The sequence below is a fragment of the Botrytis cinerea genome, chromosome 1 (genome assembly GCF_000143535.2).
Source record: "Botrytis cinerea B05.10 chromosome 1, complete sequence".
In the NCBI taxonomy this organism is placed as follows: domain Eukaryota; kingdom Fungi; phylum Ascomycota; class Leotiomycetes; order Helotiales; family Sclerotiniaceae; genus Botrytis; species Botrytis cinerea.
The window spans coordinates 3,972,164-3,993,831 of record NC_037310.1 but is presented as its reverse complement, the minus strand read 5'-3'; the positions used below and the strand labels follow the sequence as shown (position 1 = coordinate 3,993,831).

At 42.9% G+C, this 21,668-nt stretch overlaps 5 protein-coding genes across 6 annotated transcripts; 2 read left to right on the top strand and 3 right to left on the bottom strand.

Annotated features, from left to right (window-relative positions):
- Positions 1–722: 722 nt before the first annotated feature.
- Positions 723–2,560, bottom strand: BCIN_01g11390 (hypothetical protein). Of its 2 annotated transcripts, XM_024690986.1 has the most exons (3): positions 2,150–2,560; positions 812–2,099; positions 723–747 (listed from the first exon to the last, which is right to left on the bottom strand). In XM_024690986.1, the coding sequence occupies exons 1-2, from the start codon at positions 2,493–2,495 to the stop codon at positions 853–855; spliced, it is 1,593 nt and encodes a 530-aa protein (XP_024546755.1). In that variant the 5' UTR covers positions 2,496–2,560; the 3' UTR covers positions 723–747; positions 812–852. The 2 variants fall into 2 exon arrangements, with proteins under 2 accessions (XP_024546755.1, XP_024546756.1); XM_024690985.1 differs by having other exon boundaries at positions 723–2,099.
- A 1,977-nt stretch (positions 2,561–4,537) lies between these two features.
- Positions 4,538–6,715, top strand: BCIN_01g11380 (hypothetical protein). Its single transcript, XM_024690984.1, has 3 exons — positions 4,538–4,852; positions 4,917–5,776; positions 5,892–6,715. Exons 1-3 carry the CDS (start codon positions 4,629–4,631, stop codon positions 6,578–6,580), a joined length of 1,773 nt encoding a protein of 590 aa, XP_024546754.1. The 5' UTR covers positions 4,538–4,628; the 3' UTR covers positions 6,581–6,715.
- Positions 6,716–6,966: 251 nt separating this feature from the next.
- Positions 6,967–8,432, bottom strand: BCIN_01g11370 (hypothetical protein). Its single transcript, XM_001549280.2, has 2 exons — positions 7,996–8,432; positions 6,967–7,884 (listed from the first exon to the last, which is right to left on the bottom strand). Exons 1-2 carry the CDS (start codon positions 8,149–8,151, stop codon positions 7,231–7,233), a joined length of 810 nt encoding a protein of 269 aa, XP_001549330.1. The 5' UTR covers positions 8,152–8,432; the 3' UTR covers positions 6,967–7,230.
- A 518-nt stretch (positions 8,433–8,950) lies between these two features.
- BCIN_01g11360 (hypothetical protein) lies at positions 8,951–17,066 on the bottom strand. The gene is made up of 5 exons (XM_024690983.1): positions 16,777–17,066; positions 16,650–16,714; positions 15,643–16,591; positions 9,812–15,590; positions 8,951–9,764 (listed from the first exon to the last, which is right to left on the bottom strand). Exons 1-5 carry the CDS (start codon positions 16,839–16,841, stop codon positions 9,327–9,329), a joined length of 7,296 nt encoding a protein of 2,431 aa, XP_024546753.1. The 5' UTR covers positions 16,842–17,066; the 3' UTR covers positions 8,951–9,326.
- Positions 17,067–17,189: 123 nt separating this feature from the next.
- BCIN_01g11350 (hypothetical protein) lies at positions 17,190–18,694 on the top strand. The gene has a single exon (XM_024690982.1). It carries the CDS (start codon positions 17,361–17,363, stop codon positions 18,351–18,353), a length of 993 nt encoding a protein of 330 aa, XP_024546752.1. The 5' UTR covers positions 17,190–17,360; the 3' UTR covers positions 18,354–18,694.
- Positions 18,695–21,668: the final 2,974 nt, after the last annotated feature.

Sequence of the window (21,668 nt, the reverse complement as noted above, 5' to 3'; positions counted from 1 at the left end):
TTGGTCTTGAAGATATCATCTCATGTCATAAACCGCACTATTTATTCACAAGATATAGGTGAATCAGGATTTTTATATTTATGAGCTCCACTAGGGACCACATTCCCAGATGTCTTGATCTTGTGATCTAGCAACCACCGGAAATCTTTTCCAAGATTCACCCGGGAGAAACCCTATTATTGATACTTCCCTCACTTGAGCTCTTCTCACGATAAATGTGAATGATGCACAATTTTGTGGGCTGTGTGCAAATGCTTACCTACTTATAATCAGCTTCTGTGACACGCAAATATCATCTTCGCTTTCTTCTTCCTTCTTTCTTCTTTCGGTTTTCGTCTTTCGTCCTTCTTGAGCAAATTTGACATTCATGGTCTCAATGTTTTTTGAGTAAGAAAGTAATTCTTTGCAACGTCAAAGATCAGAAAGTATCGAGGAGTTACTATATCATCTCCCATGATTTTAATCTACACAGAGCTGTGACACCATACTAAGAGAAGTAGAGATATCTCAGAAGCGACCCATATTCCAGACTCATTCTCCTTTCGGTTTCTATTAGATGCGCCGGTTTCATATATCAGGATAGGCAGGTCTGATATGATGGAGGTGTCAGGTGAATACGAGCTGGCATATATGATCATCGAGCACTCTATATCCCACCAAGTTGCCTTTCAGCAGCTGACGATTGTAAACTGAAATACTACAAGATGCTACTCGCTTGACTTTGGAATCACTAGAAGATTTCTGGTCCTTAGATTGAAGTCAACGACCGTTCGTAGAGTTATCGGACATAGGAGAAACTCGGTGCAATCACCTCAATAACTATAGTAATTTCAGAAACATAAATCTAAGATCTCATATCTTAGATTGTTTACTTTGATTTCGAGATTCGATAACCGCTTTTGAAACATTCCACAAATCCAGACTCTGTTGAAATATATCGTCTTTCCTAATCTGAATGTCTCCATCTGAAGTAAGAAATTTTACCTCCTTAATTGACCGTGTACCCCAAGTAAAATCATCACCTTTTATGAAATCAGCCATTGGTTTCAACCACTCTCTCAATACGACCTTCTCATTGTCATTCAATAAATCACCGTTCCCAAAGAACCAAATTGACATGTCCGTCCCGTGAGTGGCACCAACAATTTTAGGCAACCTTCTGTCCACACTTTCAGTTCTCCAATCGATTCTGTATCGATTGATGTTCTCAATTGGAACATCAGAAGATATTGCGACAAGAAAGCCGCGCATAGTGGAATGTATCTGCATGTCAGCATACAATTTGCCAAAGACTTCAATCCAGTGCTCCTTAGGATAATTTGGAGAAGAGTGGTCCGGTTTGTATTTGGCGCAAACGGCCTTGGCGATACTTCGTGGATAGTCCCATGACAGACGGTCAATCAATCTCTCATACGAATGTGGGGGAAACACGTTTTTATAGAGCTGAAATTCTTGTGTAAGATCCCCGATGATGGTTTTGATGCCAAGTTCTTTGAATCGTTTCCCAAACGAGCCGTCATAGATTCTAGTGAACAAATCCTTGGAGATGAACTCTCCATCGAGGACCGGACGAATAAAGACTTGCTTCATTTTCCCAACGGCAACTATCAACTCATCACAGCTTTTGCTGCGAAGGACTTCCACGGTCTGTCTTCCACTCAAAGACCGAGATATTCCCAAAACAGAAAGTAAATCATCAAATTGTTCTTGAGCTTCAGAAATTTGTTTGGGCTCAACGCCACATCCATTTGACCATTGAATAACTCTACGAATAATTTGGCGTTTAGAATTTGGGCCGATGTCGTACGCTAGCTGATGAAATGCGGAATAAGAACCAGCGGATAAACCACCGACTGTGATATTCTCTTTATTGCCACCAAAGAACTCGATATTTTCATATGTCCATTCAAGCGCGGCTCGTTGATCCCAGAGTCCTAAGTTTCCGGCTGAAGTATCGTCCCAAAGTTCCCTACCTGCTAGAAATCCAAAAACCCCGAGTCTATAATTGGGACATACAATAATACATTTCACGTCTGACTCGGCCAATAACGAAGAAGGGTCGTCTGAGTTGTTGGAGCCGTATTGAAGGAAGCCACCATCTGAGTTTCTTAGTCATAGATTTTAGAATCAATGTGGAGATGACACCTACGAATATAGAAGAACACTGGCCAACCACCTGATGGTGGATCACCAAGTGGGATATAGATGTTACACTGTAAACAATCCTCGCTCGAGCTGCCTGGTGATACAAGTAGCGGAGATTGCGGGCATGAAATAGAAGGCTTATTGTAAGTCGGCGGATTATTTTCGGGACCATATGAGAAGTTAGAAGGGAGCGGAAGCGGCTTTCGCCATCGTCTTTTACCTGTTGGCGGTAAAGCATATGGTACTCTTGAAAAACGATAACATTTTGATACGTTCGTAGTTTTGTCCTTGATTACAGGGCCTAATAAAGCCCCCTTACCAGTAAGAAGTATACGAAGGGATGGATACATGATTGGCAAAGAGAAATTGAAATCCGGAGATGCAGTTGCTATGAGGAGTGATGTTTGGTGATGGCTAGTTGAAGTTGGCGAGCACGTGCCGAGGTAAAGCTGTAACACGGATAAACATCGGCTTAGGATAATGTTTGATCGGAATGCTTACTTATCATGTTATTTTGGCAAAATCACTTGAATTGAGCCTCGTGAATCAATAATTGAAAACGCGGATGATTTTGATCTGGCGTATAGTGCAACAGTTTTAGAGTTGGTCGAGAGGCTTAGGACTATTCGAATTCTGCTGGTGCTCAAGCCTATCGACTACCTCTCAAGCTCTGAGAGATCCTGTGTTTCATTCCGAAAAACCTGAGCAAGAAAAATCTTATTCGCACTCACTCCATCCTAGAGATTTCAACAGCTGATTTAAACCACAAGTAGCATCATGGCAGAACAGCATGACTAGTGATACTATCGTTCGTTCGTAAATTTGCACAGGATGGTGGTCACCAGTCGCGGTCTGATTAGATTAGATTAGATCAGATCAGATCAGATAAGTTTTTTTGGTTCTACATCTGACTACACAAACACAATACTAGATTAGACGCACGCACTAACCTTAATCTTAACCGAATGCGAAATGAAGTAAAAATATATAACACCCTTTTCACGTCGAGTTGGGTATTGTCTCGCATCAATCTAACCTGAAAAGCTCAACTATCGCCTGGATATCTCCGTTAAGAGAAGATTCCATGGCCGTTCATTGAACGAGAACTTTAGTTTTGAAGGGTCAAACCATGCGACGAAAGTGCAGTCCTTCGGGCCCAAAACCCACTTCTGGTGAAGTGCTTGACAAAGCCCCACCTTGAAACTTGTGGTATCCCATCTGATAAGAGTGGGATATGTTGGGCACTACTGCTGGCGCAACTCATGATGGGACACAAATGGGCATCTGATTAGATGTGATTGATAAGATGAGGTGGTGTACGATGTACGAGAATTGAAGATTGCCTACGATAAAAGGGCGATAAAATCTATGATATCCAATGCTCATCGCTGAAGTCGGCTGCCCTCATGCCATATGGAAAGTCCATTGCGGCGATGTAATTTAACGCCGCTAGACTTAGCAATGCGATACTACAATGGAGATATTCAAGAGATTCTGTTGGTGGATTAGTTCGACCAATCTGGAGGTTGTGCCTCGAACCAATTTTCTTGGTTGCTTGAATGTGATTTGACATACAGATCATCTCTCATGCTTATTAGACATCTTGCCCCGCTATCCAGTCTTGAACCCTATACACAATATTGGGGACGATTCTCGATCCCAGAGGGGCAAAGGGAGCTGTCAAGTGTCAAACCACGCAAACTCAAATGCCACATGGCGGAGTAGTAGTTTCTTCATATTGTCAATCTTCATTTCAACATCTACTGCTCGATAATGGTCTTCTCGTCCCCACTCAACATTTCTCTTCCAGCATTGGTCTGAGATTTCCAAGGTAGAATTCATGTCGGCTGTAGGTTTAGTGACCTGTGTTTTTGTTCTATCAGGCTCGGTGAGTAGGAAATGCATGGTTCTTTTATCATTGAACGAACTTCAACCCAAACAGACCATTCAATTCATCACCACAGATCTCTTCTCCGGCTCTGCATAAGCTTTAGTCATAGGGAACCACTAGTCACACGATTTGATGATCTGATAAGATCAAAATGGGGATAAAGTCAGCCACTAGTTTGATTGGATCCACTCGCTCCATCAGATTAAAAATGTGGACGGACTTCGACCTTCAAATCTAGCTTGCTTGTCTAACTGCGTGCAGCATGATATTGACACCTACTGGGGTAAATGACCGGGACATATCACTTGGATTTCATCAAGGGTGCTTGTAGATGTATAATAGACAATTCTCCGTGTTAGTTGGCCTAGAAAGAACGGTGAAATGTGCGTAAAATTAACGTCGAGTGTTCCTTGGCACTCAACTTTTTCCTTTCCATTATTGTGATTGGGAGCATTCTCTACATTGCCACCTTTTAAAATATTGAGAATAAATACCCTTCAAGTCTCTCTTCTCTATTCTTCGTCATTCGCTTCATTTTCGATAATCTTTCAGCCTTGAATTATTGGTTTCTCAACCAGCAGGCGAAGGCAAAATGAGGTTTCGATTCAACAATCTCACTCCAAACGAGGTACCTATTGCGGAGGATACGGTTCATACCTCATGCGTCGACGAAGAGAAAGCGCCTACAACCACAGCTAATATTCTCTTGAAGAAGGACAGCGAGGTCATCAACAAAGAATTTCAGCATGGTGTACAAGCTGCCGAAGCCATCAATCAAGTATGGACTAGAAATCATTTGATTATGGCCTATATTCTGTTAGTATAGCCCATCATTATGAAATATTTTCTGTTTAATGTTTTATTAATGGTATTTTTCTAGCATCTGGATTATTGAGTTCCTGTTGACATTTGCGTCCGGATTGACGGGCACACTTACACCCTACGTAACCTCCTCTTTCCAGGCCCACTCCCTCACGGCAACGACTTCCATCATCTCGAGTCTGATAGCTGGACTCATAAAACTACCATATGCGAAACTCATGGACATTTGGGGTCGTCCACAAGCTTTCTGTGTCATGGTGGCTTCATTTACTCTTGGTATGGTTATGATGGCAGGATGTAATGACGTTAAAACATACTGCGCAGCTCAAGTCTTTTACTATGTTGGGTACAATGGAATTGACTTTACGCTTACAATCTTCATCGCCGATACGACCCAACTGAAGAATCGAGCCTGGTGGATTGCATTCTCATCTTCGCCATGGATTGCTACGGTCTGGGCATATGGACCTGCTGCTGAAAGTGTTTTGAACACGATTGGTTTCAGATGGGGCTTCGGTATATGGGCCATCATTTTTCCAATTATATGCATACCTTTGTTCGGACTTTTCTACTATCATCAAAAGAAGGCCGAAAAACAAGGCTTGATTCAAAAGCTTGATAGTGGACGAACTTGGGCTGAATCATTTATCTATTATTGCAGGGAGTTCGATGTCATCGGTCTATTTTTGATTGCTGCTGGCCTCGCTCTGTTCCTCCTAACATTTAGTTTGTACAGTTATCAGAAGGGCGAGTGGAAATCTCCGTTGGTCATTTGCTTCATTATTTTCGGTGGTCTGTTAATCATTGCGTTCGCACTGTACGAAATGTACCTTGCGCCTGTGACCTTCATTCCGTGGGGATTGATGAAAGATCGAACAGTATTCTTCACCTACACAATGGTTGCTAGTCTTTACTGCGGTACGTACTTTTTTTTTTAATACCGAACTCACTTCTTAAAAGGATTTTTAACAGTTCCGATCATTGGAAACGTTCACAATAAATAATCATTCACCAAAAATCTGACTTCAATTAGCTTGGTACATCTGGGACTCTTACTTCTATTCCATGCTTATCGTCGTATTCAATCAATCGGTTACGAATGCCACCTATATTTCAAACATTTACACTATTGGGTCTTGTTTCTGGGCACTAGTCGTTGGAATTATCATCAGATTTAACGGACGCCTCAAGTGGCTGGCTCTTTACTTTGGTGTACCCATCACTATTCTTGCCGTTGGTCTATTGATCAAGTTCCGTCAGCCCGATACCAACATTGGATATATTGTAATGTGCCAAATATTTATTGCTTTCGGCGGTGGAACCTTGGTTATGTGCGAACAGATGACCGTCATGGCCGTCTCCTCTCATCAACACATCCCCGCCGTTCTTGCCATGGAAGCCATGATTGCCAGTATTGGTGGGGCCATAGGATCTACCATTGCAGCTGCGCTTTGGACTGGCATATTCCCTGTGAAACTCGCTGAGCTTCTTCCTGCATCTTCTCAAGACGACTTCACATCAATTTATGGTAGTTTGGTAGTGCAGTCGAGCTATCCACTAGGAAGTGACACAAGAAATGCTATAAATCAGGCTTATGGGGACACTCAAAGGCTGATGTTGATCTGTGCCACTTGTCTTTACTTCGTTACTCTTATTTCAACCATGTTCTGGAGGAACATCAATGTCAAGGATATGAAACAGATTCATGGTCGTATTTGGTGAGGTGTATAATTGAGGGGGGGCTGGATGGTTTGAAGCAGATGGCGATAGAAATTAGGTTTTGGTACTTTTTTGTGGTCATCATTGAGAATTAAGCTGAGCCAAGGAAGCTTGTCTGATCAAAATAAAATAATTATAAAAGATGAGGAAATCGTAATTTTAATTATTAATACATTACGAGGCTGTGGTGATTGATCTAGTTCTTAGTTTGAATGAAGAGACCATAAGCTAGTCGTATATTACTTTTGGGGATTTTCACCTGGTTGGTACACGGCACCATATTTACAGGTGATTCTTGATTCGGTATACTTTATTTCCTTACTATTTAGTCACAATGGAAATTGAAATTTCGTGCGAACACTGGGAAATGTCAAAGACCCGCGCAGTAATGACCAAAGATGAATCATTTTCCTGTAATTCTATCTGGTATTCCTCTCCCACTTTTCTTCCCAAGTTGAAACCATGAGAGTTCTGAAGAAACTTCAACGCTATTGGAACTTTACTAAACTTCGCCTTTGATAGGTCATGAACTACCAATGATCATTCTGTCCACGCTATGCGTGACGTACGTTTACCACAGCATGAGATATTAGGGACTTACAAAGATCTCGTGTAGATCTGCGGTTTCTTTCCTTCGGTTGGTGACTTATCGTCTACAGTTTCTTTGTAAACCTTTTTGCACCAAGACACAGTTGACAGAGAGCCAAGGCACAGTATGGGCATTTATACTGTGTCATTCCTCTCTTCTGGCCACAGGTTAAACACTTGAACTTTCTCTTCATATGTTCCTTTGGCCAAAAGAAGCAGTGCTCGCAGCACGTTTGCTTCTCAGCATCCGTGACACAACCGTTCGCAGCAAATATGAGCTCCATCTTCAACTTGTATTCCATCTCAGTCTTCTCTTTCAGATTAGCTGCATCATCTTCCATTGTCTTTTTCAACTCGGCTTTGGCGTCACGCTTGGCTTTTTCGGCAGCGTCTCGTCGCGCTTTTTCGAGTCGGGCAGTGGCTCGATCAGCTTCCCAGGCAGCCTCTGCTTCTCTCCTCAATTTCGCTTCCCGTTCTCTGCGTTCCATTTCGGCCTCGAATTCAGCAGATCGGTTATAGCCGGGTCTTGATGATGCGCGAGTAAAGAAAATGCGTAGAAATTGGTCGAACATCATCTCCTCCATCCCATCATACTCATCTTCGTAGTTTTCTGGTGGGTGGTACTGCCTTCCATGACCACTAAACAGATTTAAAAGAACTGGCTGGTCATAGTCTCTGCGTTGACGCTCATCAGATAGTATTTCGTAAGCAGCTTGTACCTATTTGCATATCAAATTAGCTACTTAAGTTTATGTAGTAGAGTATGAGCGCTATCGTAACGAACTATGGTGCGAACGCACTGTACGCACTGGACAACATTCCTAACTCACCTTTTGAAATTTTTCAGTGGCATTGACATTTTCAAGATTCTTATCTGGATGATGGACTCTTGCTAGTCGACGGTACGATTTTTTAATGTCTTGTGCAGACGCATCCCTGGGGACCTCGAGAGCCTCGTAAAGATCGAAATTTGGGGCCGAAGGCATTTTCACAAGTACTTCAAACGTCTCCTCCTTGTAGGTCGGAATTGGGGTACGGTGATGCTGTGTGTGGTAGATATAAATTGTGGTCAAGTTGATTTCCAACTGAGAACGTGGAAACTATGTGAAATAAAGAAGGGGTTGTACTATAGAAAGCACAATTAAGGAAAAGTGACAGATCAAAGATTGGATTTCTAGCAAACCAAAATCTGAATAATAGGCTTTGTCGTTTGTTCTGTATATGCAAGAGGGATAATTGCATACGCTGTGTGAATAAAACAATTGCCTGATTGGCGACTTTCAAATTTTCTTTCTCTTTTTCTTTTTCTTTTCGGTCCAATCTACGCCATATTGATTATAGAATAGTGAATACTTGAAATATACAACTTATCTAGCCAATCCTACTTCCCTAATTTTATAATAGTCCCGTTCATTCTTCTAGCATCTGATTCTCTTGTTTGAAAGCAACTAAATAAGCGGACGGGGAAGTCTCCCCTCATCCAACAGAAAAGCAGAGAGGACGACATCAATGCTCTAATAATTATGATAGAACATGCATCGGAAAGGTTCTCTTTAGGTTAAAGTGATACACATTCAAAAATACAATTATAAATGCGTTGCTCTCTACCCGGTTCTTCCAACGACAGGGAACATGCCTCGATATTTTGTTCTTTTTTTCGAGTCAAGTTTGTCGGCGCAAACATGCGACGAGCCATATTGAAGAAGAAAACCACCCCTCTCCTACTTATGATTATTTTGATTCAAATCATTAATACGTTTCACGACAACAAATTACTAACAGATATGGAACAGTTTATTCGAGTTAATCTTGATTAGATTTGAAGTATATTCATAGAACTATGACCATCAACTCTCAACTGCCATAGCTATGAATCGCCTCAAATCCCTATTTCCCAACGCCGCGTGCTCCAGTCTTCCGTAAATATAACAGTGTGAAGCTATTAACAATCTTCTGATATGAATTAAAAACCAGCTGCTTATATGCACAAGAGTATTACACAGGTCTCCCTTCCTTCGCTTTGCTTTATATTCCAGATTTACCCACCATATATCGCGAATTCCCAGTCCTAAACGCCCTGTCCATGCATCATGTAACAACTTGTATATGCAAGTGAACGTTGCTTGCTACTCACATCCGCCAGTCACTTTCGGTCAAAAATTTACCAAAAACTACACCAACCAATATAATGTTGACAAAGGTTTTCCAACTTTGTCGCCTCAATCAACAACTTGTCAACTTGCTGAATATATGGTAATTCCTCCTCAGGCTTAAAATCGTGCCCCGTCAACTTTTCCTTGACGCGTACCAGTACTTGTACTGCCCTCGTGTTCTGATTTTCGTGTGCCTCGATATCCTGAGGGCCTTGAGTCGTGGAATTCGTCCTTGCACGAGGACGCGAAGCTGGTGGTCCACCCGGAGCTGCAATAGGATCTCCAGCATCCGCAGTTAACGCTGCAGGTTGAACGAATTCGTCCATTGTTGAAGGTCTACGATTCTGGGCAGCGATAATAGATTCCCGGCGCTCTGATCGGAAGTTAGGTCCTACAGGTGAAGCTTCACCGTTCAAACGCCAATTAAGGAGGGGGTCATGGATGAACTAATTTGTTAGCAGTATGTCTTTAAAGGAAATGGAATTAAACTCACAGCCTCAAGAACTGCCATCAAAGACTCCTTGTTCTCTCTCAATACTCTCATCACATTTTCGCAGGTAATTCTAAAGCTTCCTTCAATATTGCTGACTTCCATAGCATATGTCAACATCCTTGTCAACCTGAACGGAACGCGTTCGGGGTATTTTTCACGAGTCATGGCAACTTCGAAACAGTCTCCAAAATCAATATGAACGATGTTACCGGTTATTCGATCGAGCATCAAATTCGAAGGATGACGATCACCAAGACCAAGAATGTATCCGACCATAGACATCACTCCCAATGATCTGGTATAGTTTGTGCGCCTCTCAAGCCAGGATTCAGAACTCTTGCTCTTTAGCCAAAGTACACGATAAAGATCTTGACCAGTTGTATTATCGAGAGCATAACCAAAGACTTCAACTTTTTGCATAAGTGTAAGATTGTCATAATCAGGGGCCATTTGTAACATAATGCGGTGTTCGATGTTGAGCAAGATCTTCCTACTTTCTCTGTACTCTCGAATGAGGACATGTAGGGTATCACTGTTGGGTACCCAACCAAGAAGACCGGAATTCTGGGACAGTGGAATGGCAGGATATCTTTGTATGTTAAGATGACGTTTATAAGACTCCGAATCGCTGGTGAGTAAGGTATTACAGAGACCAAACAATTGCATGACACGTTCATCCTGTCGAATATCTTCGTGTCCCTTAAGACAAAAGACATAAGCGACACCATCACTTCCCTTCAGACTGAGTTTTCTTGGACGTTGCTTGGAAGAAATAACACTAAAGTTGCTATCGAAATTGACGATTGATATGATACGCTTTCCACTTTGATACGTTCCGGGGACAGCCAACTCAAGATCATGAGCATTGAGAAGCTTAGGGGACACATAAGCCAACTCAAGATTGTTAAGCTGCGGTAATTGGCGTGCGATCCTTCTGAAGACTTGATAGTATAGATCCCAAGCTTGATTGATATCTCCAAGATCTTTCGTTCTTTGGTAGGTGATACACCATTCTCGAGCCTCTTGAAGATCACGACCGAATGTTTGAGCGAAGGAGATTTCTCGCAAGGTCTCTGGGCCGTTGTCGAGCATATCGTGTAAAGGTGCGAGTGTATTGAACATACCCTCGATGTTGTGGTCGCCAAAGTACAGTCTGGATGCCTCTTCAAGACCTTCGTGCCATTGCTCGTGCCATAATACTGCCACACGAATCAACTCTTTACTGACAAGATCTGCTTGGTCTACCAATTTCGGACTGTGTTGTCGCATACTATCCATAATTTGCATAGCTGATCGTGAACGACGTGTATTGGGGGCGGATTTCATGGCGACAGTTAATGGATAGACTAGTGCTTGCGGGTGAGCTCTACCAACATCTGCAAGTAAATTATGAATAGAAGCGCGAACGCGAGCATTTGGTTGGTTGATGCGTGCAATAAGTTGGGGAATGACTTCTAACCAAGTGTCAACACTAACAGAAGAAAAGCCTTCGGTAACGGCTTGATTGACTTCTGCATGGCCACCATGAGCGAACCAAAGGGTGAGAAGGCGTAAGGTATCTTGCAAAGAGCTTCCCTGCGACAGAGCAATTGACTTGAAGAAACCACGAACAGCAGGAACGACGTGATTAACGACGACATTACCACCATTGACATCATGCAACTCATGCCCGGGGTCTGTCTGAACCGCCTGGACAATTTCAAAGTTTGCTAAAGCCCAAGCATGCCATGCCTTGTACCATTGTGGATTGAAGTGAGTGGCTGCTTTATACGATGCAAGGATATCGTTAAGATTGTCATTTTGCCAATTACCCTTCTTCTGGGCAACTTGCCATTCTCCTTGCTTGAGACAGCACCTAGCAAGGAGTGTGGTATGGTCAGCCAAACCCTTTGGTGTTAGCAGGCTGTGAGCATTTGCCCCGAGACCATTGGCGTATCCATTTCCGTTCATCATCCCATTTGTACCGTTATGAAGGTTCATGGCATGCATGTCGTTTATGATGCCCCCTTGAGTTGCGATTTGTGCTTGTTGTAGTTTCTCTGCCAGGCCAGATGTAAATATCTTAAGAGCTTCCAATGCTTGGGATTGTTTGCCCACGGCCCAGTGGAACTTCAATATAGCATACTGAACTGGAGCTTCAATATGTTTATTTGAAACCCTGACTCGTCGATCTCCGTTTGCACTCTCCACAATCTGAGGCAATACCACATCCAGGCTCTCATCGCCGCCCATCAGAGTTTTGAGGTGTTTTTCGGCCAATCCCATTCGTCCTGACTTCCTACATAGGTTCGCGAATTTGATAGACATCTGCATGTTTTCCATGGGGGTTATGACCAGAGCTCTCAACTTCAACATTCTCTGCCAGACCTCAACATTCCGTTGGCATCCGAGCAAACGAGTCTCCCAAGTTTGACGCATAACTTCCTGTTTCGCTGGGTTGTTATTGCTCTGCTTATATATACTGAGTTCTTCCAACTCTGCAAGCATCTGTACCCGAACAACAACCGTGTAGGCTCTGTTATAAGACTCGCTGACCAAAGCACTCAATTCTGTGTCTAGTCCCTCTCTGGCCTTTTGAACGAAAAGAGCAGCCTCGCGAAATTGATTGCGATGCAATGCAAGAATTGCGCCAAAGAATGATCGATCTGGTGTGTGACTCTTCATAACACTTAGGTAATCGTCCATAAGATCCCACTTTCTGAGACCCCAAGCAGCTGCTGTAGCCAAAGGAGCAATGGCTCTCTTGATCTCGAGTGACGAGGTATGCCATTTATCCTCAGCCAAGGCCGAGAGTGACTCCCACTCTCCCAATGCGTGCAGACATCTCATTTTACCCATTATAACGTCAAAAGTCTCTGCTTGGTCTGGAAAATCTTCTTCGCGCCTCTTGTAAAATTCGAGAGCCTCTTCCCATCTCTCGAGCTTCTCAAACCAAGTCTCTCGTAATGTGATACCATCCTTGTAGAGTTGCGCTTTTCGTAAAATACCTATTGCAGCATCATACTGTTGTAGCTGATTGTTAATTTGAATCAATGCTTCAACGGCTCCACTAGTTTGATCTTGACAAAACTCCAGCTCCTTGTAGTGAAGAGCCTTGGCCCAGGCATGGCACCTACCAGCCTCTCGTCCCAGAACTCTTATATCGATTGGCAAGGCTTTATCGTCGTGCTCCATGAACTCTGCAAGGTTCAGCAAGATGCCCAAAAGATCAGGAGTGACGTGAGGCGATTTGATCGCCATTTCAATATTCTGTATCAGATCATCCTGGTACCCTTCGAATAACTCTCCCCAACATGAGACGAAAGCAGAATTGAACAGTTCTCTTGCAAGGGGTGGATATACTGAAGCCAGTTGAGCACATGATCTGAGTGCGTGATTTGGTGACTCCAATAATACAGATGCACTAAATTTGCGCATCCATTCCTGCCAATCCTCCTTGGTGGATTTCCCTGTTGCATCCCAAGCAGCCTTCAAGTGGACAGGATTGCTATCCAGTTTTTTATTGGAAACATCCGAGAAATCGACTTCATCGGATTGATTCAAATAACGTTCCTCAGCACTGAGATCTTGTGGCAAAGGTTCTCCTTTTTGGAGTTTACTGACCAACAGTTCGTAGTTTTGATGCTGAATTTGGTGACTGTTGAGAACTTTGTTGATTGTGCCGGCGAAGTGTAGATAATCCCTTCCGAGCTGAAATATTAGAGCACAAAGGGTATCGAGTGATGCCAATCTCAATGAGCTATCACTACCAGCCAAAACTCTTGAGAGGGGGTGTATGATTTTCGAGGCGTAATCATTCAGGTTGACATGTCTTGAGATCTTACCGATAGTTTCAATCGCGGCTTTTCGGATAAACGAAGGTTGCTGAGGTTTCTCAAATACGTTAACGATAACAGGCACGATCAAATGCATATACTCCTCAGCGCTAGGGCCAAACACCAGGAAAGCATGCAGCACACGCTCTGAAGGAAGTCGCCTTGTTGTAGTATCCTTTTCGAGCACGCCCAGCATGAGTGGCAATAGGCTAGCCAGATAAACCTTGAATTCACCTTCTAGAGATCTCGAGATAGCCTCGACAAGGTGAAGAATGTTGGCTTGCAGTGGCGGAGATTCATTCCAGTATTCTTGAAGTACCAGGACAATCTCTGGTAAGTAATTACGGATGTGCTGTCGTACGATGGTCACCAACAAACTTAACTGACTGAAGTATGATTCAAGACGGGTTTGTGGAGAGGTTCGAATTACAGACAAAAATGCAGGAATGATCTTATCAAGGAAAGAGACGCATTCTAGTCCTAAGGTTCTGAAAATTGACATGATGGCTTCGATAACCATAGCATGATGTTGGTTAAGAGATGGATCCTTCAAGATATTGAGAAGAGCATTTATCACAACAGTTGGAAAATATTCCTTATTGGAGGGTGTCAGCCCTGTCATCATAAGAGATATATCAGTCATCTGGTTTGACTCTAGACGTAATTGCATCTCTGGGGATCGCTCTTCAACTTGCTGATGTCGATATGGATCCAAAGCACCAAGAATACCCATAAGTTTGATAGTCTCTTGCCGCAATGGACCTCGTTGTGGTTCTCCTCGAATGATATTCTGCAAAATCTCCAAAAGTCGAGGGTATTCCAAATACGGTTTAATGACATAGCCTGAGTTGCTTGCCAGTTGACCTAAAGTTCGTAAAGAAGCTTCACGTTTGGCAGAAGAGCTTTGATCCTGCAAGGCTTCGATGATTATAGGCATGAGCTGCTTGATGAATGGAATCATGCCCTCTCCTCCAACACAGGCAAGCTCACCGATAGCCTTCATAATAGTAGCAGCCACAGCTGGACTAGGATCGCGAGCTTTGGGCAATAAAACATCCATCATAGGTGTGACATATGGTTTAATCAATTTCTGTGAATTTTGAACGAGTAAGCTAAGCAGTTTAGCGCTTTCTTCTTTATTTCTCGCTACGTCGGAGAACTCGAGTTCTGTGAGCATTTGAATGAGAACCTTTCGCAAAGAAGGAATGACATATGCAGGATTAACATGCGTCAAGCGACCAATGATGGTGATAGCAACTTCACGGATTTGGAATACTTCGTCATTCAAAGCAAAGAACAGAGTTCGGATGTTCTCTGCTTTAGCAAGATGGCGATCAAATCGTTCGTCAAGAGCAGCTAAAACCACTCTTCGAATGCTAGGATCCGGATCTCCAACACCGACGGTAAGTAATTTCTCAATAACTTCGCTGACGACTTGAATCGCATGGTGACTCGTTTGATTCACAATAGGATCTCGGACGTAAAGTTGGCAGCACGTCAAAGCAGCTGCCTCTCTAATCTCTGGATTCTCATCTTCGACATATTTGATAGCAACATCACGCACAAATTCGTTTAGAACATGTCCAGAAAAGTCAAAACTCCCTAGAGTGTTAAGGGCTAGTTTGATTTCGCTTTGGCGGTGCTCATATGCTTGTGGATCTTTTGAGTCTTTTGGCACGACTGGCGCAGCAGCAATGTTGTTTGGTGTAGGGGCTCCCAGCGGTTTAAATGGCTCGCCACAGAGAACCTTGCTCAACATGTCCAGCAATCTTTCTTGGATGATAGGCTTTACTGGTGGTATATAGAAAGCCATATCCACCAAAGCTTGAGTCAACTTGGGACTTAGCTCACATGCGAATATGGGGTCTAAAAGTGCCTCCATATATTTGCTGAGGGTTTGCCCAACTGCGACGGCCAACCTACTGATGCAATCAAAGACTGGGTCCACTGTGCCGAGTCGTCTCCTGAAAGAAACGGTTAGCATGTATATGTACATAGAATTCCGACAGAACTTACGACTTCAATGACAAGCCTTCTCTGACATATATTAAAACTCCATCTAGGTAAGAAGCAATAGCACTTTTGACAGCATTGGCGATGTTTCCAATAGCCAAGAACGCGTCATTTCTATCTTTATCCTTCTTGAGCATTCCAGATAAGAAAACCATAAACCTGTGAAGGTAAGATTGAGCAAACTCGGTAGGGGAATAGTTCGCCAATTCGGGTATCAGCATAACAACTGTTTTCCGAATCTGTGCGTCTCGGTGATCTTTGTGTCGAAAAACAATTTCGCAGACTTCTGGATAATGCTCATGCATAAACATACCACCTTGCTGAAGAAGCTCCTTAATCACAAGAAGGGATCCATGGATATATTCCACAGTCCCTTGCCTCACGCCCTGAACAGCTTCGTCGTATATTTTTGCTTGCCATGTCTGTCGTAAAGTTGGATCTCTCTCTCTAATTATCTGAAAGCATGCACTTATGGCTTCTGCTGCAGTCTGTCGGATAAGGAGTCGCTGATCTCTCAAGCCTACCCATATTTGATCGAATATTAGCCCAACAAAAGTGTAAACCAGTGTTGGAGAGTTTCTGCCCAATTCTCGCAAAACCAGAACCGCGCTATATCGTTTTTCTTCGATTCGATCGGACTGCAAGTATTCCAGGGCGGTTTTGATCTCGCTCTCCACCAGATCCGACACCAACGAACCTCCAGGCCTACACATCTTTCCCAATGCCATTGCTGCCGGTTGCATAGGAGCAAGATCCTTCCCCCTCAATATATTTCGAAGGGACTGTCCGAATCGAGTGACTCGTTGTCCGACTTCTATACCGTCAAAATCGACCAGCGCATCGATAGCATATATACCACCAGTTCGCTCAACATCTCCATGGTGACCGATGAGGCTGGTAATCTTTCCACTTACAATATTGGAAAATTCCGTGTATCGTTCCTGGGGAAAGTCTGCCAAAGCATTGATTAGTTCCCAATCCCATAGACTAGTATGAAATATGGACCTCACCTCTAGAAGCAACCTCAAGCAACTCTCTTAACTCCAGGGCCGCTCTCTTTCGCTGTTCATCACTCCTACATTCGAATCATTAGCTACCAACACCGTATAAAAATACACCCAGTTGCGTCAAGCTAACCGTGATCTTAAATCTGCCACAATGCGATTCAAAGCATCAAATGCTTGATTAGATTGTTGTGACATCTTGGCGTCTTTTCAGAGCTTCTCTCTCAATGGATGAGTTTGCAGTTCAACCAGCACAGTATCATGCGCATTCCATCCTCGCCCTCGACCTCGTGCGGCTACCCAGCTTAGTAATTGTTTTCGTTGATGTATTTGTTTTGAAGGAAGCCTGCAATTTGATTATGGGCAGGCAGGAGTTTGAAATGCTCACTGTCTTGTAAGTACCTGGTTAATAACGGAAAGCTCAATGTGTTGATGCCGAACCGACGAGTTCGAGGTGAAAAGCACGCTAAATCACAAGTTCACTAATACGGTGCGTGGCGATAACGACCTTATCAGTAAAACGGTAAGACCGCCTCAAGAACTTCAGAGACCGCCTCGCTCAAACGGTCAATCATCCATCATTCCTACTACGGAAAAAGGAAAAAGACTTATTTATTTCATCTCACTCATCCACGATCTGCCCCAGAAACTCGTTCGTTGTACATCCTCAAGGGTTTGAACTCATTGCCGATTACAGAGCATATCAATTTCCTCGTCATGGGTAATGATGGTGGAAGTATCCCTACTCGTCGCGAACTTGTAAAAGAAGCCGCGCGCAATCCAAATACTTCAGAATTAAAAGCTACCCTTCACGAATCACAAACACACGCCTGGACATATTGTCCCCTCTCCAATAAACCTCTCACTGCACCCATCGTATCCGATTGCGCCGGGACACTCTACAACAAAGATGCCATTCTCGAACAGCTACTTCCTAAAGACGATGATGTCCCCGCTTCAGTCATAAAAGAGAAGGAAGAGGTTCTGCAAGGACGAGTTAAAGGACTTCGCGACATTGTCGAAGTTAAATTCTCGACAGTCAAGGAAGATAAGCAAGAAAAAAAGATATGTCCTATCACCACTAAGGAGTTGGGAGCTAGTACCAGAGCTGTCTATTTAGTGCCATGCGGACATGCGTTCTCAGAAGTTGCGATCAAAGAGTTAAAAGGTGACACATGTGTGGAGTGCAATGAAGGCTATACTGCGGACAATGTTATATCTATAATTCCCGTATCGAAAGAAGATATCTCGAGATTAGCATTGCGAGCGACCAAGCTGAAGGATGGAGGATTAACTCATTCACTGAAGAAAGCTCCAGGGGGGAAGAAAAAAAGAAAGCACGCAACGGAATCAGAGTCTGCGGAACCCTTGGAAAGCGGGAAAGGAAACTCTCCTGACAGTAGCCAACCTCGATCAAAAGAAAATGGAGTTACCGACAGAACCCAGGCTCGAATACAAGAGAATGGAAATGGGGCAGCGACACCAAAGTCAAATAATGGACCTTCTACAGTACCTTCAGGTATCAAAAATGCATCAGCGGCAAACCTAACAGCCAAGGTTTTAGAAGAGCAAGAGGAACGGAACAAAAGACGAAAGTTGGGGATGAATGACAATCTTAAGAGTTTGTTTTCGAACACCGGATACAATGCACAAAAACAAAAGGGTGGGGACTTCATGACAAGAGGGTTCTCGATGAACAGAAAATCATAGGGAAATAGAGTACAGGAAAGATGGGAAAGCGTGGCGTTAGGTGTTATTGGTTAGGGGGCTTGGTTTCTATGGGACATCGTTCCCGATTTGTACATCAAATACCAATCGACAATTGCATGATATCGTTTCTTCCAGAGCAGTATCATAGCCACGCAAACTTTTGAAGGTGTGAATGAATCAGTCGACACAAGCTTCTTCCTCTTCCCCGTATCTATCAGAATCACGAGAGCCTGTCTGTTGGTACAGAATCATTCTCCATATACTAATATACTTGCCATATTTTGTATCCTCACATGCCACAAAGCTTCAATTTCACTCTCAATTCTACATGCTTCCATACAATCGACTAGATGTCTCTTTTGCATTCAATCAAGCATCCTGACTCTCGAGACTCTACCAGCCTGAACCCGTCCCGAAATCTCTCTACATGTCATATATATTCCTTCTACTCGCCATATATCCCAAGTGAAATGCATCACCAGCCCTCAAGCTCTTTCCTCATATATGCGCTTCGTCTCCGTTGTCTTTCTTGCCCATTCCACTGCTGCATACTGAAGTTGAGCTTGGCCGAATGATTGCAAGCGACAATTCCGCTTGGTCAATCGTCTTGCTTCGTTTATATACTTGAGTAGTCTCGAATCCCTATCTAAGATCTAGCAGAGCAATACATATTGAGGAGCGATGTTTAAGTACAGCATGCTTTTCACCTTTCTATTCTGTTAAGAGACTAGCATCTGCACTGCGTAGAACATGACTATGATTAGCAACTCAATGCTCATGACACCGACGAATGAAGCCCGTGAAACGGCAACTTATCCAGTACCCCTTCATAACTTGCATTGCCCTCAAGCACTCCACTCTCACACTCCATTCCTCCTCCTTTTCCTCTTTCTTCCAAGCTCAGAATCACCCCTCTTACTCTCCAACACCTACAGCGAAGTATTTTTTCCGATCTTACCAAATAAGCTAAACTCTAATAACTCGTAAAGCTCGCTCGTTTCCCTGGCGCAGTGATAACACAATGGAGCGAGCGCGGCAATATTCGACCATCGAGTCCCCAATATTTACCAGTGCGCAGCCTGGTGCTGGACTGACGTATTGCCAATTCTCATTACGATTTTCTGCTGAGGAGGTAAAAATTGGTAAACCCCCTGCGACATTGGAGAGCATGTTTATGGTTCCAATATCTGTGTAGCCGGCTAATGTGATCCAGGGATTTTGTATAGATGATTGAGGACAACCAAGTAGCATGCGTAGAGAAGTATCTTACTCGTTGTCTAAAGAGTTCAGGGACATCAGTGTGTCAGGTGCAAGACCCAGATGTTTTTCAAGGTAAGTGAAATGCCGCCCAGAACTGCATGGGCGTGATGGAAGAACAATTCGCATTCTCCACGGCGAGTTTCGGTCGGTGAGGCTTCTCCGCGTGGCTCCGGGTAAGTCATCTTGTCCTGGAGAGAATATTGATATTCTATCGAGTTTGCCGTCGTTGGTCTTTAATACACCAGATGCTTTGTATCTAGAGGTATCAGAATTACGTCAATTGTCTATTTCTTCCCAATTTTAAAGTATTAAATCGGCAGTGGGTGCCCAGATGAATGAATCACCGCCAGAATTGAACTCGGTAACATCTCTTGAAATATCGATCCAAGTACTGCAAAAGTTGATTTTACAATATCAGACAGATCAGCCGAACTATATGGAAGTTCTAGTTTTCCTCAATGGGGGATTTAGTTTATCATCAAACGTGGGAAGTTGGGAAGTATCCCGTGATTCCTGTCACACACAAGTGAACGCTTGCGTAAAGAATGAGATGAGATGCAAACTTACTCCAAAATACTTTTCTGTGGTTGATATGCGTATTCCTTCAACACTTCACAATCAATAGTAATTGTCAATGTAGTAACATCAATCATCTTCTCTGCATCGCCTAACAAATTTTCATCTTGATCACCATTTTTCGGTTTCAAGAGGGAGAACCTATTTTCTTGGCAAGCCTGAAATAGCTTCTCAGACTCATCATTCACATTATTTTTGAGTTGGTTGAATGAGATGTTTCGAATGCTGGCAACGTTCGTTGAGAGCAGATGGAACTGGGGGATGGGGATCCAAGTACTTGGGAGTAGGAATAAGAATGTAAGTTTAAGCACAATAATATCGTGTACATGTCTGTTCTCTGGTCAAGACTGTTCGATGAATTCATGGATGAGTATTGGAGATGAATTATTCCAACAATTTGCACATTTCTCATCACACACACGCCGCAAACCTGCACCGGTATTGTAGAACATCGAATGATGCCCATTTATCATTTCATTCCGAAAGAAAAGAGTTACATGCGTAAAAATGCAAACTAGATATCAAATCTGCCCACTTGCGTCAGCAGCCAGCGCGATACATATCAGTTTACACTATGGAGTTTCCCTCGAAAGAAAAAAGTGCGAGAAAACTATTGTTATTATTGCTTTCTCCATAACCTCTAGTCAATTTGAGCTTTCTATAGAGGCTTAGGCAGATGCTTGGATAAAATGAGGTAGAGCCACCTATTATCTGACACATATGGATGCAATGTGTGGAATCGTTGTTATTTTTTTGTGAAGAGGTAGAATTGTAGAGCCTCTTCTAGAAATTTCTTCGATTCCACGCGATATTATCTTATATTAGAGATCAAATGTAAACTCTAGCATGGGAGCAAAGCCAGTATGAATTAGAGAGTGCATATAGATGAGACTTTATTGCTTTAGGAACTAAATAGAAATGGTAGACTTGAAATCTCATTTACCTGGAAGCATCAAACAGAATGCTGCTGAGGACCAAAGTGAGCCAATCCTCCAACCACACAATTAGAAAGCCTGTTAGAGCCACATAGCGATCAAACTACCCAAGCGTGTCACTAGACCCCGCCGTTGTGATCATGATCCACAAATCATATGTAAATTGCACGATTCAGTGAACAAGTGAAGCAGCAAGGAAGTGTACATTACTCAATAGGATGTACTGATGTTGACATCTATGTTACTCTCAACTTTACGTTTGGGTGGTTGCAAATGCTGCAATATATTTGAATATGTCCTAGAATACACACATACAATATAGGACCTCTTTGATTCGTAACTGCAGATTCTATCCAGATATAGAAAATTGCATACTGATGAAGTCAATAACTTTTGATATACATTTTTATAACCTGTCTTTAAATACTACCATTACATAATAATTTTAGTATGATTATCTTTCATCTCTATCCAAACGAAGAGCAATGTTCCAAATATTCTTTCTATACAACAATATTAGTACACTTCACCTCATTCGTCCTAT

Coding starts and splice junctions, on each gene's coding strand:
- BCIN_01g11390 (XM_024690985.1), bottom strand. CDS start 2,495: ATGTATCCATCCCTTCGTATACTTCTTACTGGTAAGGGGGCTTTATTA. Junction 2,100..2,149: donor GCCAGTGTTCTTCTATATTC/GTAGGTGTCATC, acceptor TAAGAAACTCAG/ATGGTGGCTTCCTTCAATAC.
- BCIN_01g11370 (XM_001549280.2), bottom strand. CDS start 8,151: ATGCCTTCGGCCCCAAATTTCGATCTTTACGAGGCTCTCGAGGTCCCC. Junction 7,885..7,995: donor CCACTGAAAAATTTCAAAAG/GTGAGTTAGGAA, acceptor ATATGCAAATAG/GTACAAGCTGCTTACGAAAT.
- BCIN_01g11360 (XM_024690983.1), bottom strand. CDS start 16,841: ATGTCACAACAATCTAATCAAGCATTTGATGCTTTGAATCGCATTGTG. Junction 16,592..16,649: donor GCTTGAGGTTGCTTCTAGAG/GTGAGGTCCATA, acceptor ATGCTTTGGCAG/ACTTTCCCCAGGAACGATAC. Junction 15,591..15,642: donor GAAGGCTTGTCATTGAAGTC/GTAAGTTCTGTC, acceptor CGTTTCTTTCAG/GAGACGACTCGGCACAGTGG.
- BCIN_01g11380 (XM_024690984.1), top strand. CDS start 4,629: ATGAGGTTTCGATTCAACAATCTCACTCCAAACGAGGTACCTATTGCG. Junction 4,853..4,916: donor TTGATTATGGCCTATATTCT/GTTAGTATAGCC, acceptor GTATTTTTCTAG/CATCTGGATTATTGAGTTCC. Junction 5,777..5,891: donor GGTTGCTAGTCTTTACTGCG/GTACGTACTTTT, acceptor GACTTCAATTAG/CTTGGTACATCTGGGACTCT.
- BCIN_01g11350 (XM_024690982.1), top strand. CDS start 17,361: ATGGGTAATGATGGTGGAAGTATCCCTACTCGTCGCGAACTTGTAAAA.